Source organism: Cherax quadricarinatus, chromosome 51 (assembly GCF_038502225.1).
Source record: "Cherax quadricarinatus isolate ZL_2023a chromosome 51, ASM3850222v1, whole genome shotgun sequence".
NCBI classification, from domain to species: Eukaryota; Metazoa; Arthropoda; class Malacostraca; order Decapoda; family Parastacidae; genus Cherax; species Cherax quadricarinatus.
In genome coordinates this window covers 15,909,720-15,929,562 of record NC_091342.1, presented here as the reverse complement: position 1 = coordinate 15,929,562, position 19,843 = coordinate 15,909,720, and the positions used below count along the sequence as shown (strand labels likewise).

At 39.6% G+C, this 19,843-nt stretch overlaps 1 protein-coding gene across 1 annotated transcript in view; it reads left to right on the top strand.

Annotated features, from left to right (window-relative positions):
• The window catches only part of Mtpbeta (mitochondrial trifunctional protein beta subunit), a 57,769-nt gene that overhangs the window by 7,629 nt on the left and 30,297 nt on the right, over positions 1 to 19,843 (top strand). Inside the window, exon 4 of the mRNA XM_070095896.1 lies at positions 3,922 to 4,056. Within this exon, the coding sequence (XP_069951997.1) occupies positions 3,922 to 4,056 (135 nt within the window). The remainder of the gene's footprint in view (positions 1 to 3,921; positions 4,057 to 19,843) is intronic.

Genomic DNA, 19,843 nt, shown 5'->3' with positions numbered 1-19,843 from the left:
TTAAAATAGGTATTGTCAGTGGTATCGTCAGTGAAAGTGACAATACCAATATTGCACCTAGACAACCTTTAACTTTGCACCTGTATAAATCCGTAAGTTTTCTACCAGAATTTGTGTTTTTTAGTGTCAGTATCTTTAGAAAAGGATGTCATTGAAGAGGATAATTTTTTTAAGATGCACTTGAAGTTTGTACAGTGGTCCCTCGCTTTTCGTAGTTCTCGGCAATCGTAAATTTCGCCAATCATAGGGGTATTTTCGTATAAACATGGACTCGCTTTTCATAGGTTGACTCGCAAATAGTAGTTCGTCCAGGACGCTTACGCACGGTGTGAACAGGGGAGGCCTCCCTACCCAGCCAGTCTGGCATTGTTTACCAGTGAGTGAAGGTCCCCTCAAGTGCTCCTACGAAATATTTCATAATATTCCACTCATTTTAGTGCTTGCAAGTACTAAATAAGCTACCATGGCTCCAAAGAAAGCTCCTAGTGCCAAGCCTGTGGTAAAGAAGGTGAGAAATATGTACAGTGACAAAAGTCTTGTACCATTTTAGGGAAGTGTTAAAGAGACGCCAGAAACAGAGCTCTCTCCACAGTTACTTTGCGAGACAGGACTAGAGTGACTCTCAAGGTGGTCCTAGTGGCATTAAGAAACAGAGAAGAGAAGCAACCCCAGAGAAGCAATTGGTACCTGAGGTGTTGCTGGAAGGGGATTCCCCATCCAAACTGTAAACAATCCAATCTCTCTCCTCCTCCAGTCTCCCATACACTAAGAAGAATCTCCAATAAAGGTAAGTGTTATGCTGTTAATGTTTCATTCATCATTTCCCATTGTATTGTTTATGTACTACATGTATATTTCATGTAAAAATTTTTTTTGTTTTAATACTTCTGAGTGTCAGAAACGGATTAATTGTATTTACATTATTTCTTATGGGGAAAATTGATTCTCAAATCGTAAATTTCGTTTACAGTAGCTCCTCCAGGAACGGATTAATTACGAAAAACGAGGGACCACTGTACTGTATATTGATTGCTATCATAATGATTGCTACTTTTGCTATGTTTCTCACACTTCATTGCAGGCACTACTATTTCTTTACTAAAGTTAATAAGATTTTTAATTGGTCTTAAAATATTCTTTGGAAAGCTACATTAGTTAGTTCATAATTTCACAGAAGTGAATGGAGACAAATGGTATTTGGGACCTGACGATCTGTTGAAGTGTGTGGAAATGGGAAGTACAATGCCTGCACTCTTAAAGGAGGGGTTTGGGATATTGGCGGTTTGGAGACATACGTATTGTGTATTTTTATACGTATATACTACTTCTAAACTGTTGTATTCTGGGCACCTCTGCAAAAACAGTGATTATGTGTGAGTGAGGTGAAGGTGTTGAATGATGATGAAAGTATTTTCTTTTTTGGGGATTTTCTTTCTCTTTGGATCACCCTGCCTCGGTGGGAGACGGCCGACTTGTTGAAAACACACACACACACACACACACACACACACACACACACACACACACACACACACACACACACACACACACACACACACACACACACACGCACACGCACGCACATGCACACGCACACACGTGCGCGCACGCACACACACAGGAATAAGGAATAAGGAATCGTTCAGGACCCTATACACCGTGTACGTTAGGCCCATATTGGAGTATGCGGCACCAGTTTGGAACCCACACCTAGCCAAGCATGTAAAGAAACTAGAGAAAGTGCAAAGGTTTGCAACAAGACTAGTCCCAGAGTTAAGAGGTATGTCCTATGAGGAGAGGTTAAGGGAAATCAACCTGATGACACTGGAGGACAGGAGAGATAGGGGGGACATGATAACGACTTACAAAATACTGAGAGGAATTGACAAGGTGGACAAAGGCAGGATGTTCCAGAGACTGGACACAGCAACACGGGGACACAGTTGGAAGCTAAAGACACAGATGAATCAAAGGGATGTTAGGAAGTATTTCTTCAGCCACAGAGTAGTCAGGAAGTGGAATAGTTTGGGAAGCGATGTAGTGGAGGCAGGATCCATACATAGCTTTAAGCAGAGGTACGATAAAGCTCATGGTTCAGGGAGAGTGACCTAGTAGCGACCAGTGAAGAGGCAGGGCCAGGAGCTTGGACTCAACCCCTGCAACCTCAACTAGGTGAGTTCAACTAGGTGAGTACACAGACACACGCACACAGACACGCACACAGACACACGCACACAGACACACGCACACAGACACACGCACACGCACAATAGCGATGTAGTGGAGGCAGGATCCATATATAGCTTTAAGCAGAGGTATGATAAAGCTCACGGTTCAGGGAGAGTGACCTAGTAGCGATCAGTGAAGAGGCGGGAATAGGAGTTCGGACTCGACCCCCGCAACCTCAACTAGGTGAGTACAGACACACACACACACACAGACACACACAGACACACACAGACACACACAGACACACACAGACACAGACACACACAGACACAGACACACACAGACACAGACACACACAGACACAGACACACACAGACACAGACACACACAGACACAGACACACACAGACACAGACACACACAGACACAGACACACACAGACACAGACACACACAGACACAGACACACACACACACACACACACACACACACAGACACACACACACACACACACACACACACACACACGTACGTACGTACGTACGTGTATATACATAGCACTCTAGGAATTGGTGAACCTGACATGTTAGGGATGCTGCCTAATTTCAATCGCCCCAGAATTCTAGAGCTTTTGAAAATTTTTCTCCAAACTTAATTTCTTATGACTGTTGTATTGATTTCAAATTTAGTAGTTAGTATATATACTATTAATTCTGTAAAGTTTAAGAAATTAGTTCATTTACTTAAGAATTTTTCTGTCTTAATCCTGTAAATCACATTAAACTATACAATTAGGTAGAGTAACAAAGCATAAAGCATCATAATTTACTTATTAACTTATTTTTACCACATCTTAATAAAGCAAATGCAGTTCAATGTTGTTAGTGTGGAATACCATTTTTTCTAAGTGGCAATTATTGTAATGTTAGTCCTTTGAGGATGAGGTCCCTCCCTCCCTCAGGGTAGGTTCCTTGATGTTGGTGAGGGGCTATTTATCCAAGAATTTTGACCTGAGCTCTACTTTCTTGGACTGATCCTGATTCATTCAAGGATGGGGACAGTGCCATGATGCCGGTAAAGAGTTCTTGATCAAGGAAATTGGAACTTCCACCCTCTTCCTTCCTTCATTAAGCAAAGGGATTTACCTGAAATAGGAAAGAAGGCAGATTGAAGCAAAATTGTCCGAATTAGCAGTACGAGAAACGGTGATAAGATTACATGTTGAGAAAAGTTGGAATTGTAGAAGTATTTGTACTTTGTAATAAATGTGTATTAGATACAGAACGGACGAAGAAACAGAATTGGTTGATTATCATTTTTGGTAATTATCTGTATAAGTTGATAGAAAGCAACCATTATGGTAGATACTACAGGCTAACCACATGAGTGTGACATAGAAGCCTATTAAAAATTTTGAACAATAGTAAGATTGTGTCTTTTCTTTGTTTCATTAATAAGCAAGATGGACAAGACAGTTGTACAAACCTCTACGGGCCTTCAGTATATGAACATCTTCACTTTCTAATGTGTTTATTAATAGTTCTTATTCTAATAAAGTTTCTCCTTATGTCACAGAAGGCAATTAAAATGCTGCCAGTATCCATGGTAAAATACATGCCAGGTGGGAAAAGTTTTAAAATGTACAGGAAAAAATATGTTTGAAGCTCAAGTAAAGAGCACAGTTTTGTGAAGGATAGCTAAATTTTCTGCTCAAAAAAGCAATATGCAGTGTTAAGCAAGCATTTGCCAACAGGTGCAGGACTGCTGTATGCAGGTGTATATGATGCATGTATTGCTGGAGGAGTGGAATTTATGTCTGATGTACCCATTCGTCACTCTCGCAAAATGCGAGAACTCTTGCTTAAGCTGAACAGAGCAAAGACAACAGGTGAGTACAGTACATCAGTATTTTTGGTTTAACTAGGTAAATTATAATAGTATACATTTTTTATCATGACAATTTTATTTTTTTAGCTTTTCTCTATGCTACTGATTCACCATTTAAAGCTAGTGTAAACAAATATATATCACTTGTAGTCAATTAAATTAAATGGTGGAAATTATAAATAAAGCCAGGCTTATACTCATCACAGTGGGCATCATGGTTTTTTGCATTCCGTATGATTTTTATTCAGTGTTTTGAATCTTTTTTTTTTTTTTTACTGGTGGTCATCTTCACAAATCAGATGGCCACTAAAGGAAATAAAGTGAAGAGTTTTATAAAAAGCACAAAAGAAGCAAGCCACGATTATTGCTTATTTGTGATCATAGTTGGAAAAAAGAAAAACTCCACAAACCTGTTCTTCAGCTCTCCAGGACAAAAATTAGTGTAAAGCTATGAGAGATCTAACTCTCACACCCTCTTTCTTTTTAACCCAAGTACTTGACCCCCATACGAAATAAAATTTCTTGAAAATTTTCTTTATTTCAAACTTATGAGTAGTACTTCAAAATTCCGCATACGGTGGACCCTCGCCTTACGAACACATCGTGTTACGTTAAATCCGCCATACAAAGCATTTGAACGCAAAAATTTTGCCTCGCCTCACAATAAAAAACTCGCCTTACATGATTCGTTTGGGACACGTCCCACGTGTGGCCTCAGCGCCAGTGTTTACAAGCCAGCCAGTGCAGTCGCATCTACACATACATTCGGTACATTTCACACTATCCCAGTGTTTTTAGTGCTTGTAACTGCAAAATAAGTCACCATGGACCCCAAGAAAGCTTCTAGTGCCATCCCTGTGGTAAAAAGGGCGAGAATTAGTATGGAATTGAAAAAAAGAGATTAAGGAAATGTGTGCAAAGTGGGTTGAACTGCAAACCTTTACGGATGAAAATCACCCTGACACAGCTACTGCAAGCCGTGTTGGCAACCTGTTCAATGACAATGTTATGGCCCATTTTAGGAAAGTCTTAAAGGAACGGGAGGTACAGAGCTCTATGGACAGATTTGTTGTGCGACAGAGGTCCAGTGACTCAAGCTGGTCCTAGTGGCATTAAAAGAAGAGGGGAAGTAACCCCAGAAAAGGACTTGCTACCTCAAGTCCTAATGGAAGGGGATAACCCTTCTAAACAATAACTTCCACACACTCCCCTCCTCCCATCCCCTCAATCATCACCAGATCTTCAATAAAGGTAAGTGTCATGTATTCTTTTCTTAGTAGAGTAGTAATTGTGCATGTCTTCTTCAGTTTGTGTGTATTAAAATTAATATTTCATTATTATTATTAATATTAACACACTGGCCGATTCCCACCAAGGCAGGGTGGCCCGAAAAAGAAAAACTTTCACCATCATTCACTCCATCACTGTCTTGCCAGTTTTTAAACTGCAACATTAACACCCCTCCTTCAGAGTGCAGGACTCAAGTCCGGCCTGCCGGTTTCCCTGAATCCCTTCATAAATGTTACTTTGCTCACACTCCAACAGCACGTCAAGTATTAAAAACCATGTCTCCATTCACTCCTATCAAACACGCTCATGCATGCCTGCTGGAAGTCCAAGCCCCTCGCACACAAAACCTCCTTTACCCCCTCCAACCTTTCCTAGGCCGACCCCTACCCCGCCTTCCTTCCACTACAGACTTATACACTCTTGAAGTCATTCTGTTTTGCTCCATTCTCTCTACATGTCCGAACCACCTCACAACCCTCCCTCAGCCCTCTGGACAACAGTTTTGGTAATCCCGCACCTCCTCCTAACTTCCTAACTACGAATTCTCTGCATTATATTCACACCACACATTGCCCTCAGGCATGACATCTCCACTGCCTCCAGCCTTCTCCTCGCTGCAACATTCATCACCCATGCTTCACACCCATATAAGAGCATTGGTAAAACTATACTCTCATACATTCACCTCTTGTTGAGAAATGGGATTACCAGTTAAGTTTTATTTTAAATTTAAATATAGGGAACACTTAGCTGATAAAAGACAGCAAATCGTCTACACAGCCGCCCCTGCAGACGAGGTCTTGAATTGTTGTGATCATCTCTCAATGGGCTGTAATGAGATCATATTATGTAAGATTATAAATTACCCCTAGGGGGTGTTATGTCAGCATATTTCATTCACTGATGGCTGACAAACTTACTTGTGTGGACTCAAAAGTCCGCACCTAACTGCCGACTATAGGTTGATTACAAACTCCTTGCGACTCAAGAACTGCGCAGTCCCCTGTACAGTGGACCCCCGGTTAACGATTTTAATCCGTGCAAGAGGGCTCATCGTTATGCGAAATAATCGTTATGCGAATTAATTTTCCCCATAAGAAATAATGGAAATAAAATTAATCCGTGCAAGACGCCCAAAAGTATGAAAAAAAAAATTTTTTACCACATGAAATGTTAATTTTAATACACACAAACTGAAAAAGGCATGCACAATTACATGACACTTACTTTTATTGAAGATCTGGTGATGATTGATGGGATGGGAGGAGGGGAGAGCATTATCTTCTTACTGTTTAGAAGGGGAATCCCCTTCCATTAGGGCTTGAGGTAGCAAGTCCTTTTCTGGGGTTACTTCCCTTCTTCTTTTAATGCCACTAGGACCAGCTTCAGAGTCACTGGACCTCTGTCGCACAACAAATCTGTCCATAGAGCTCTGTACCTCCCGTTTCTTCAAGACTTTCCTAAAATGGGCCATAACATTGTCATTGAAATAGTCACAAGCACGGCTTGCAACAGCTGTGTCAGGGTGATTTTCATCTATAAAGGTTTGCAGTTCAAACCACTCTGCACACATTTCCTTAATCTTTGAAGTAGGCACAATGGATTCCACAACTGGCATAGGCTTCTCAGGGTTAGCCCCAAACCCTTCAAAATCTTTCTTAATTTCCATACTAATTCTCACCCTTTTTACCACAGGGTTGGCACTAGAAGCTTTCTTGGGGCCCATGGTCACTTATTTTCCAGAAACACCACCGAAAACACTGTAATAATACGAAATATTCCGAGTGTATGCTTGGATGTTACCGCGGAGGCTGGCTGGTAAACAATGGGACGGCCGGCACATGTGAGGGCACATTGGACGCGTCTCGGACGAAAATCGGTATGCGGGTTTTTAATCGGTATGCGGGGCAAAAATTTTGCGATAAAAGTAATCGTTATGCGGAAAAATCGCTATGCGATGCCATCGTTATGCGGGGGTCCACTGTACTACAAGAAATTCGTAACCTACCTTGCTCTTGTAGCATGAGCTATGGTGTTCTTCACACCTTCGACAGGTATTTGTGACTTGATAGAAGCTGAAGTGTCCGTGGATGTCCACGTCTTCCATAGTCTAGGAATACGCACACTGGTACACTATGTTCCACAAGATTTGTCTTTATTGTTCACAATCTTATCACTAAAGAAGCTGATCACACTTCTCTGTAAGTGTTTATTGTGTTTTGTGAGACACTTTGTTCACACTAACGCACAGATCGTTCTTTGTTGGTTATCCTGGCATCAGTGTCACTCTCAGTAGAGTCAAAAGTAATCTGAAGATGCCACAATGCCCCACGCCGTCACTGCCCCCAGCACAAAGGAAAAGCTGACCTAGTACTTTTGCTTCCTTGCCACTTCCTCCATGAGGCAAAGCAGAATGTTTAAATCTTGCTGTCTTAAGCATAGACAACAATGTCCACTATCTTTACTATGGTAATAAAGTGGGAGCAGGATTTTCCTTAATTGTCCTGCTAAGGTAAGAGATGTACTGTCTCTTATTAAAATACACTCTGCAACACTGGACTGCAAGGAGTGGCGGTCGCTTGACCACAGGTCGTATACTTACTGCATCTGGGATCAATTACTCGCTGTAGCAGTAAACAAGATATTTACCCCTTCTGAGAGGCTGGGCCCCTCAGGGCTGAAAGGGGGCTGAAGGGGGTTGATACCCCCCTCCTGGAGAAAATTTCTCCACACTGGGGGGTGGCGGAGGTTCGCTGCAGGTGAACTATTCATCACTTAACATTAATTTGATTTTCTCACTCACCACCACTGCTGCTTGTCTTTTCTGAACAGCTTTAGTCGGTGTGGTTTCTGGAGAATCACTAATTTTGTTTTCAACACTGTAATTCTAATGGCACCGGTTTATTTATTGTCCGCTTATTCACTACACCTTTGCTCAAAACATCAACTGTCCTGATGATTCTATTTGCATCAGGATATATGGTCACAATTTTTCCAAGTGGCCATTGGGACCTCAGACCATCATTGTCAATAATCACTATGTCACCAGGTCTTAAGGACTTATGATTTTCAGGAACACCAGCTCCATAGAAGTGTTCTCTCAATGAGGTGAGATAGTCTTCTCGCCAAATTTTCTCCCAACGCTCAATCACTTTATTAAGATGTTTGAATTTACGTCTGAGTTGCTCAGGTTCGAAATAAGTAGGATCCTCTATGATTTCTTTATCATTCACGGGAGGAACAGGTTTGAGCCTTCTGCCATGGAGTAAATGAGATGGACTTAACACTTCTAAATTGTCCAGATCATCGGTAACATAAGTTAGAGGTCTGTTGTTGACTCTATTTTCTATTTTAGTCACAACTGTACGGAATTCTTCTAAGTCTATTTTCTGACGATGAAGAGCCTTCCTTAAACAACGTTTTACAATGCCGATCATTCTTTCATAAAATCCGCCGTGCCATGGAGATTAGAATGTATCTCCAACGACACCTGCGTTGATTCAGCATCTGTTGTACTTCTGGTTGATCAAAGATCTTGCTTATATAAGCAGCACCAGCAACAAAGATTGTTGCATTGTCTGAAATCATCAGTCTGGGACATGCCCTTCTGGCTGCAAACCTTCTGAATAATTTGATAAAGGTTTCAGCAGACATATCAGTGGCTACTTCTAGATGTACTGCTCTAGTTGTAGCACAAGTGAACAAACAGATGTACACCTTGATGGGAACTTTGTCAACTGTTTTGGTTAAACTTATTGGTCCAGTGTAATCTACACCTGTCACCTCAAATGGAGTGATATGACAAACTCTTTCAGAGGGATATGGAGGTGGACCTGGATACTGACATACTCGCATATCGTAGTGACGACAAGTAATACAGTCCTTTATTTGTTTTTTCACACTTTGTCGACCTTGAGGTATCTAGTAGGATTGTCGTATATGACAAAGTGTGTCAGCTACCCCACCATGTAACACGTTACTGTGGGCGTTTTGCACAATCAGTTTTGTTAGCCAATGATTCTTGGGGATCAATATTGGATGTATGGCTACTTTAGGTAGTGAAGAATTATGAATTCTTCCTCGACATCTTATAATCTTTTCTGAGTCGAGATAAAATCCTAAAGAATTAATCATGACAGGTTTCTTTGGAGATTTATCTTGTGTTTCTAGAAATTTATATTCTGTAGAGAAAACATCTTTCTGTATTAGTTTCACCCAGTATTTAATGGGTTCAAGATATTCATAATCAGGTTTTATTCCTTTAATGAATTTAAAGACAAGAGCTGTAACTCTTAAGAGTTTACCCAAAGATGAGTATTTAGATCCATCAATGACTATTTCTGTTGTGTCTGCAGTATTTACACAACTTACTTCTGCTGTGTTCAAGCAGACTGTTTCTTCTGGCATAATGTGAGCTTTTTGCTGAGGCCAGTTATTTTCATTAGAGAGCCAGTTCGGTCCGTGGAGCCATAATTTATTATCCACAAATTTCTTGAGTGGGACACCACGTGACAACATGTCAGCTGGATTCTCTTGGGTAGAGGCGTGGAGAAAGAGATAATCTCTCTGCATCTCTTTTATTTCTGCTACTCTGTTCTGTACATAACCAACTTACTCTCATTATTTCTTAACCACTGAAGAACTGCTTCATTATCGCTCCAGATCACGGTTTTCTCAATAGTGAGATGATCAAGTACTTTGTTGAGATAGACAGCTAATTTTGTACCTACAAAGAGTGCTGTCAGTTCCAATTGTGATACTGTTCTGACCTTCAAGGGTGCTACCCTGGCCTTTGAAGTAATTAGTGTACTTCCTTCAGCATTACTCATGTAAGCTACAGCGCCATAACCTCTGGTTGACGCATCACAGAACTTGTGTATTGTGTACTTGTTTCCCTCTTGACCTATTCGTCTGGGAAATTTAATTTGATGAAGTTGTTTAAACTCCTTGGATATTTCATCCCATGCTTGACTCATTTCTAGAGGCAAGTTCTCATCCCATCCAATTTTGAGCTTCCATGCATCTTGCATAAGCATTTCACCCTTTATGGTAACTGGTGAGACGAGTCCTAGAGGATCAAAACATTGTGATACCTCTGACAGTAAACTACGTTTAGTGAGTGTACTGCATGATTTATTATTTATCTTTTTGAGACTCAAAAGTATCTTCCTGTGTGTTGCAATTAAGTCCCAACATATTGTTGCAATCAGGAATTTCAGCTTCAGGGAAATCTTCTTTGATAAGTTCCCTTAATTGCTTTGAATTTGTATTCCACATCCTTAGAGGCATATTTGCTTCTTTCATCTCCTTGTTAGCTTCTCTGTATAAGGATTTCAAATCCTCCTCTTTATTCACAGTACCTTGAAGATTGTCCACATAGAAACTTTTCTTTAAGATTTCTTTGAAGGGACTTTCAGATTTCTTCAAATGTGTGTTTAGAGTAGCTTCTAGTAGAAATGGAGAGGATGTTGCACCAAACAATACTGATTTGAAACGATAAGTTTTCACAGGACTTTGAGGATTATGTGGATTTTCAGGCCACAAGAATCGAGTATAATCTCTATCTATTTCTTGTAGTCCTACTCTTAAGAAAGCTTTGGAAATATCAGCCGTGTAGGCATATGGGTTTGTGCGAAATTTCATAAGCACGTCTCCAAGCTTCTCAGTTAGTGAGGGTCCGGTCATCAGACAGTCATTAAGACTTGCTACATCTTTATTTGCACGTGCGCTGCAATTATATACAACACGTAGTGGAGTGGTTTCAGAATCTTTTCTGACTCCATGGTGCGGGAGATAATGAGCGTCTGTCTTCAACTTGTCTTCGACTATTTCCTTGATGAATTTATTGTCCAACTGTTCTTGTATGATATTATCATAGACAGTCAGTAGCTCTGGATTCTTCCTTAGCTCATGTATTTGTGCTTTCATCTGTCCGAAAGCCATGCGATAATTGCTAGGCAGATGTGGTGGATTTACTGTCCATCTTTATATTTGACAGTGTCCAAATATTGGTTATAAGTCTGAGACTCTTGTGGGCTTGGTTTATTTACATCAATACCTATCACATCTAAATCCCACAACTTATCAACTGGTTCATTCATTTCTTCCAGTAATGATAATTTTTGCTGTGGTACATGATCAGCGGTTATTCTTGTAACTAGTACATTTTTCACTGAATCAATATCAGCTTCTTTCCCACTTTGAGAGGGAATGGGATCACATATCATGTAGCCTCCTGCTGTTTTCAGCAAGTGAACATCATGTTTACTTACTATATTTTGCACAAAACAGTGATAATAATCACTTCCAATGATTAAATCAATTGGGCTAATTGTGTCCATCTGTATGTCAGGACAGGCTAACTTGACCTTAGCTGCTTTCAGTGCTGCAACTGTTTCTTTTAATCCCTGGATCTGCACAGACTTAGGCAAATCATCTACTACCACAGCTTCTCCTGTCTTTTTCCTGTTTCCTAGACCAACAGTGATTCTGGTTAGGTCATGTGTCTGTTTACCAGAATTGTGGAAAAAACCAGCTATATCTAACTGTATTTTGGCATAGGGTTGTTTATTCAGTTTCTGCAACACTGTTCTTCTTATGAAGGACCTTTGTGAGCCTTGATCAAATAGTGTTAGCACATTGGTTTTGTGTAATTTATTAGATAACTCAATTCGAGCTATCGGGAGAGCAGTTGCTTTAAACTTATCTCTCACATTTAATGCTGTTGCTTGTTGACTTCCTGATTCTGTGGAAGTCTTCTGCTGTTCAGCGAAAGTATTTGGGCATAATGCTGTATGATGCATACCCTTGCATTTAAAACACTTCTTCAGTGAGCATTTACCTCCCTTGTGTTCACCTAAACACTTAATGCACCTTTCCAGCTGATGAACACGTTGTTTACGTGCCTCCACTGATGTGTATTGAATACAATACTGTGCCCAATGTGTTCCATCACAAAGTACACATTTTGGAGTACGTTTATGTATGACAGTCTGTTTACTGTCTGTTGTATTCACAGCTTGATAAATGCCTATATGGGATTTCCCATTCTGTGGTTTAGTGGGAGTAGGTATACTCTTTTTATACTGAGTTGAAGGTTTATTATCCACTGGATTTGTGGATTTCTCATCTTGTCTCGTTGCTTGCATGCATGAAACTATTGTTTGTAAACCATTGCTAATTTCCTCACAAGTAAAATAGCGTTTATTGAACATAATATTTAATCGTTCAATAGTTTGTGGTGACAACTTATCTTGTACAATACCACTGATAAACCAATCACATTTCCTTAGGTCATATTTAACACCTAGAGATCTGAGACTATTGTCTAATGTGATTCTAAATGCCTGTAAGTCTGAAAAACAATGTCTGGGTGGCTTCAAGCTTGATATTAAGATTGCATGTCTAACCCTGGCCTTGTCAGCATCAAAGTAATTGTCTGCTAAGACACGTAAGGCTATTTGATAATTGCCTTTAACCACCGGAAATGACTTGATCAGTTCATAGGGTTCTCCCTTCACAAGACATTTAAGATAATTGAACTTAGCAATCTCATCTATGTCAGTTCGTGAATTTACTATGGATTGAAAACCACTAATGAATTCTTCATAATTATGACCTTGGAAAATAGGTAATGACAATGTAGGTAAGCTTGGTAATGGGACACTTGTTGTTACAGGTGTAACAGGTGTTTGACCACTAGTTACAGTAGGTCTCTGTGACAGAGTTTTGCGGCAGATAGCCTGTACTCCTGTCCACCTTAATTGTTGATTACTAAAAGTTTCCAAAACATTTTTAATTTCATCCTCAGATGGATCTGATTCAAGAAAATTCTTTTCATAATGTGTATAGTCTGAATTAATTATTTCCAGACGTTGTGTAAGTAATTCAAATTTGACCTCAAGATCATCAAAATCTATGTTTGTATCTTGAGTTAATCCTATACAGACTGAAATTAGATTTTCTAATTGTGTAATCTTAGTCTGTAAAGACTGAAACTGAGTTTTCAAACAAGCCATTTTAATGGTATACTGAAAATTCTAGCACCACACTTAGAGTGTTTAAAAAACACGGTACTGCTATAAACAGCTGAGTTTTTGTTATGCTTAAGTCAGCAATAATCGAGTCAGACACTACTGACCCACTAAGCTTAACCTCAGGGTCAATGACCATGAAGGGTACAGAGTACATATGGCTGGTGTTTATGGCTTGAATTTGCTGTGTCAGCCTGACCACGATGATTAATCGTAAATAACGTTATACACTTCATTCACTATACACTATAAATGTCATTGTATAACTGCAAATCACACGTGAATATTGCTTACACATATATAAATGTCACTGTTAATATGTATTTGAAAGCTTACACTTTATATATAAGTTCCTTTAATATAACAGGTATATCTATAAGAAACAAACTTTAACACAATCTTGTCTCTTAATTTCTGTTTATAAACATTATAAACACTATGTGTATATACACTCAGACAAACCGAACCTCAGTTGGGTTGTCGTCGTCTTAGTCAGCGCTTCTTCGAGCTTGGAGCAGTGGATGCCGGGTGCCATCCCCCGTTTTCTTGTTGGGTGAGTCACCCAGCTCCTGTTTTCTTTGGGTGAATGCTGGGTGAGCGCCAGTTTTATTTTGGCTGCCCATTCTCTGTGACTGAATCTGGAGGGACTCATTTATACTGATTTATATTGTAAAACACTAGTTTTACAGCTTTTTTCGAAGGACCTTGGCTCGTAGGTTATTTCTACACTGTAGTACAACATATTTGGACCACAGTGTGGCCTTTATCCGGTTCGAGCACGACCAAAATGTTGAGAAATGGGATTACCAGTTAAGTTTAATTTTAAATTTAAATATAGGGAACACTTAGCTGATAAAAGACAGCAAATCGTCTACACAGCCGCCGCTGCAGACGAGGTCTTGAATTGTTGTCATGATCATCTCTCAATGGGCTGTAATGAGATCATATTATGTAAGATTATAAATTACCCCTAGGGGGTGTTATGTCAGCATATTTCATTCACTGATTGCTTACAAACTTACTTGTGTGGACTCAAAAGTCCGCACCTAACTGCTGACTATAGGTTGATTACAAACTCCTTGCGACTCAAGAACTGTGCAGTCCCCCGTACTACAAGAAATTCGTAACCTACCTTGCTCTTGTAGCGTGAGCTATGGTGTTCTTCACACCTTCGACAGGTATCGGTGACTTGATAGAAGCTGAAGTGTCCTTGGATGTCCACGTCTTCCATAGTCTAGGAATACGCACACTGGTACACTATGTTCCACAAGATTTGTCTTTATTGTTCACAGTCTTATCACTAAAGAATCTGATCACACTTCTCTGTAAGTGTTTATTGTGTTTTATGAGACACTTTGTTCACAGTAACGCACAGATTGTTCTTTGTTGGTTATCCTGGCGTCAGTGTCACTCACAGTCAAAAGTAATCTGAAGACGACACAACGCCCCACGCCGTCACTGCCCCCAGCACAAAGGAAAAGCTGACCTAGTACTTTTGCTTCCTTGCCACTTCCTCCATGAGGCAAAGCAGAATGTTTAAATCTTGCTGTCTTAAGCATAGACAACAATGTCCACTATCTTTACTCTGGTAATAAAGTGGGAGCAGGATTTTCCTTAATTGTCCTGCTAAGGTAAGAGATGTACTGTCTCTTATTAAAATACACTCTGCAACACTGGACTGCAAGGAGCGGCGTTTGCTTGACCACAGGTCGTAATACTGGTACTGCATCTGGGATCAATTACTCGCTGTAGCAGTAAACAAGATATTTGCCCCTTCTGAGAGGCTGTTCCCCTCAGGGCTGAAAGGGGCTGAAGGGGGTTGATACCCCCCTCCTGGAGAAAATTTCTCCACACCTCTTCCTCCAAGGACAAAGTTCTTTGTCTCCACAGACTCCTAAGTGCACCGCTCACCCTTTTCCCCTCATCAATACTATGATTCATCTCATCTTTCATAGACCCATCCGCTGACACGTCCACTCCCAAATATCTGAATACATTCACCTCCTCCATACTCTCTCCCTCCAATCTGATATCCAGTCTTTCATCACCTAATCTTTTTGTTATCCTCATAACCTTACTCTTTCCTGTATTCACTTTTAATTTTCTTCTTTTACATACCCTACCAAATACATCCACCAACCTCTGCAACTTCTCTTCAGAATCTCCCAAAAGCTCAGTGTCATCAGCAAAGAGCAACTGTGACAACTCCCACTTTATGTGTGATTCTTTATCTTTTAACTCCATGCCTCTTGCCAAGACCCTCGCATTTACTTCTCTTACAACCCCATCTATAAATATATTAAACAACCACGGTGACATCACACATCATTGTCTAAGGCCTACTTTTACTGGGAAATAATCTCCCTCTTTCCTACATACTCTAACTTGAGCCTCACTATCCTCGTAAAAACTCTTCACTGCTTTCAGTAACCTACCTCCTACACCATACACCTGCAACATCTGCCACATTGCCCCCCTATCCACCCTGTCATATGTCTTTTCCAAATCATCACAGCTTCCCTATCTTCATCAACATTTAACAATTCCTCAAAATATTCCCTCCATCTTCCCAATACCTCTAACTCTCCATTTAATAACTCTCCTCTCCTATTTTTAACTGCCAAATCCATTTGTTCTCTAGGCTTCCTTAACTTGTTAATCTCACTCCAAAACTTTTTCTTATTTTCAACAAATTTTGTTGATAACATCTCACCCACTCTCTCATTTGCTCTCTTTTTACATTGCTTCACCACTCTCTTAAGCTCTCTTTTTCTTCATTACTCTTCCCTCCATGCATCACTTCTACTTTGAAAAAAACTTCTCATATGCTAACTTTTTCTCCCTTAGAGCAGGTAAGAGCAGCATGCCAAAGCCACTTATTTGCATAGCATTATGGGCTGGCTTAAAATTAACTTAAGATTAACTAAGCAATGATAAAATCAGTGATAAAACATTATTGTAAACAGATAACTATAAAGCACAAATGAGTATTACAAAGACAGGTCATATGGTTGCTTGCATTGCTGTACATTCAGTCGAATGGAGTATTCTGTTAGGTAGTGTATTTAAAAAAATAATAAAGTTAGATTGGGTCCTAGGTTTAACATTTGTGTGATATAATTGTGAGTAACATATAGGATATACAATTTATAAGGTTCAGTTATTCAGTATTTATTTGGTTTTGAGTGAGTAAGTGATCTTTGAGAAGAGACTTGAATTTATAAACAGGTAGCGTTTCTTTTATATTTACAGGTAATGAATTCCAGATTTTAGGGCCTTTTATGTGCATTGAGTTTTTGCATAGCGTGAGATGGACACGAGGAACATCAAAGAGTGATCTGTGCCTTGTGTTATGGTCATGTGTTCTGTTGAGGTTGGCAAGGAGATGTTTGAGGGGAGGGTTAATATCAGAGTTAAGTGTTCTATGTATGTAATAGGTGCAATAATAAGTATGGATGTTTTGTATGGTGAGTAGGTTGAGTGTTTTGAATATTGGTGGAGTGTGTTGCCTGTAGTGAGAATTTGTTATCATTCTAACTGCAGCCTTTTGTTGGGTAATTAGTGGTCTGAGATGGTTAATTGTTGTTGAGCCCCATGCACAAATTCCATAGGTGAGATAGGGGTAAATAAGAGAGTGATAAAGGGCCAGGAGGGCTGACTGTGGAACATAGTACCGTATCTTCGATAGTATGCCTACAGTCTTGGAGATTTTCTTAGAAATTTGTTGTATATGTGTATGAAATTTGAGTCTATTATCGAGGTGGATTCCTAGGAATTTTCCCTCTGTTAGCTTTGTGATAGGTGATCCGTTTATTGTTATGTTAAGAGGTACATCTGTAGCTCTGTTACCAAACTGAATGAAGTAGGTTTTGTCAATGTTTAGTGTAAGTTTGTTAGTCCTCATCCAGGTAGATATTTTCTGTAATTCGGTGTTTACAGTATTGGCTAGCGTGACTGGGCTCGGGTGAGAGAAGACATATGTAGTGTCATCTGCAAAAAGTGTGGGTTTGAGTAATTGCGAAGCATTTGGTAGGTCATTTATGTATAGGAGAAAGAGAAGAGGGCCAAGGACACTTCCCTGTGGGACACCAACTGTAATTGGTTGTGCGGAAGAGCTTGCCCCATTTGCGTACACATATTGGCTTCTGTTGCTGAGGTAAGACTTGAGGTAGTTGAGGGAGTGCCCTCTAATACCATAGTGTGACAATTTTACGTGGAGCAAGTCATGGTCAACTGTATCAAAGGCTTTACGTAAGTCAATGAAGATCCCCAGTGGGACTTCTTTTTTCTCTATTGCAGTGTATATATGTTCTAGCATGTGTATAATAGCATCATTAGTATTTTTATTAGGCCTGAATCCAAATTGGCAGGGGTTGAGAATGTTTTGGGAGATGAGGTAGGAGTAGATTCGTTTATGAATTAATTTTTCGAAGATTTTTGAGAGAGGGTGTAAATTGGATATTGGCCTATAGTTATTCAACTCTGGTCTCCTCCTTTATGGATCGGGGTGACCCTTGCTATTTTGAGAACTGTAGGGAAGGTGGAGGATTCAATGGATTTGTTAAAGAGTGTTGCAATGATTGGTGATAGTACTTGTGATGCTTTTTTGTATATAAAGGGTGGTAAGGTATTTAAATCTCCTGCCTTGTTTTTCAGTGCGTTGATAATAAGGGAGACTTCGTATGGGTTAGTCGGAGCTAGGAACAGTGTGTTCGGGTAGTTGCCAGTGAGGTAGTCATTTGGTGGGGTATCTGCGCTTGGGATTTTATTGGCAAGGTTTTGACCTATAGTGGAGAAGAAATCATTGAGTCTGTGTGCTGTTTCTGTTGGTGGGAGTTGGGGTTCATCTGATTTTGCTAATTTTATTTCGCTATGTCGTGATATCTTTTTTGTTCCCAGAATTTCTGATAGGGTCTTCCAGGTCTTTTTTATATCACCTCGTAAGTTGGATAATCTGTTCTCATAATACAATTTTTTTGCCCTTCTTATCAGGCTGGTTAGGATTGACGAATAACGTTTTGTTTGGTCTCTGGTTATGTGACCCATTCTGTACTGTTTTTCATATCGGTGTTTTGTATTTATGGATTTGAGAATGCTGGGTGTTAGCCAGGGACTGTTCAGTCTCTTAGCTGTCATCTGTTTAGTTTTTTTAGGGCAGTGCTTGTTATAAAGGTATTGGGTCTTTTTTAGAAAATTATTAAAACATTCATCAATATCTGTATAGATTTCTAGCTCAGTGTGCCAGTCAATGTTTGTTACTGCTGTTGTGAAGTTATTAATGGCTGCCTCATTGTGAAGTCTGAAGGTGACTTTAGTAGTGTCTTGGGGTATTTTACCAAGAGTTGTTATGAGGAAAGTAGGGTAGTGGTCTGTGGTATTATCTGTAATTATGCCTGATTTTAAAGGGGATATGGTGTTGGTCCAGATGTGGTCAAGTAGGGAAACACTAGTCTCTGTAACTCTTGTAGGTTTTGTTACTGTTGGTAGCAACATGCAGTTACTCATTGTGTTTGTGAATTCAGTAACGTGTGGGTCCTGGTCTTGCAGGAGATTTATATTGAAGTCACCTGAGAGTAGTAAGTGATCTTTGTTCATGCGTGCATCAGTTATCATACTTCCTAGGTTTTGACTAAATTGGCTAATGTTTGACTGTGGAACTCTGTAGATGTTTATCACTGTGAGAGGTTTTTGTAGGTATTTGGATTTGAATTTAGCTATTATATATTCCCCATGTTCATCCCTTGTGTAAGTATTAGTGATACATTCTAGTTGGTCTGAGTAGTATATAGCAGTGCCACCCCCTTGTTGGTCTGGCCTACAGTTGTGTATGGCTGTGTAACCAGGAATGGCATAGACATCTGTAGTATCAGGCTTTAGCCAGGTTTCAGTTAGTGTAATGATGGACATATTGGCATGCAAGGAATTTAGTAATGCTAGGAGGTCATCATAATGCTTGCTTAAAGATCTGATATTGTAGTTAAAGATAGTTATGTTGTTGTTAGCTCTGAGAAGTGCCTTTGATTGTTCTGCTGTGTAGTAATTACAGTAACTGTTTGAATCATTTAAGTCATTAAATAAGAGGTTGGTATCAGGATCAATGCTTGTAATCATAAGATTTGTAGTGAATCTATAGTTAGAATTAAGTAAAAAATAAAGTAAATATTCTAAAGCTAAAAAAAAATAGCACTTGAATTATTTAACAAATGTAAAAATAATGAGCTAAGGTAGTTTTTTAAAGCTAAAATAAAGGAGACAATATAAAAGGGACTAAAATAATTTGTGGTGAACAAATAAAGTGATGATCAAATAATGGAGCTTGGGAATATGATAGTAGGTAGTACTTTAAAGGTAATTCTTTAAAGTTAGAATTATAATATAATATCTTTACATCATCATTCCACCAATCGTTCCTCTTCCCTCCCGCACCCACTTTCCTGTAACCACAAACTTCTGCTGAACACTAAC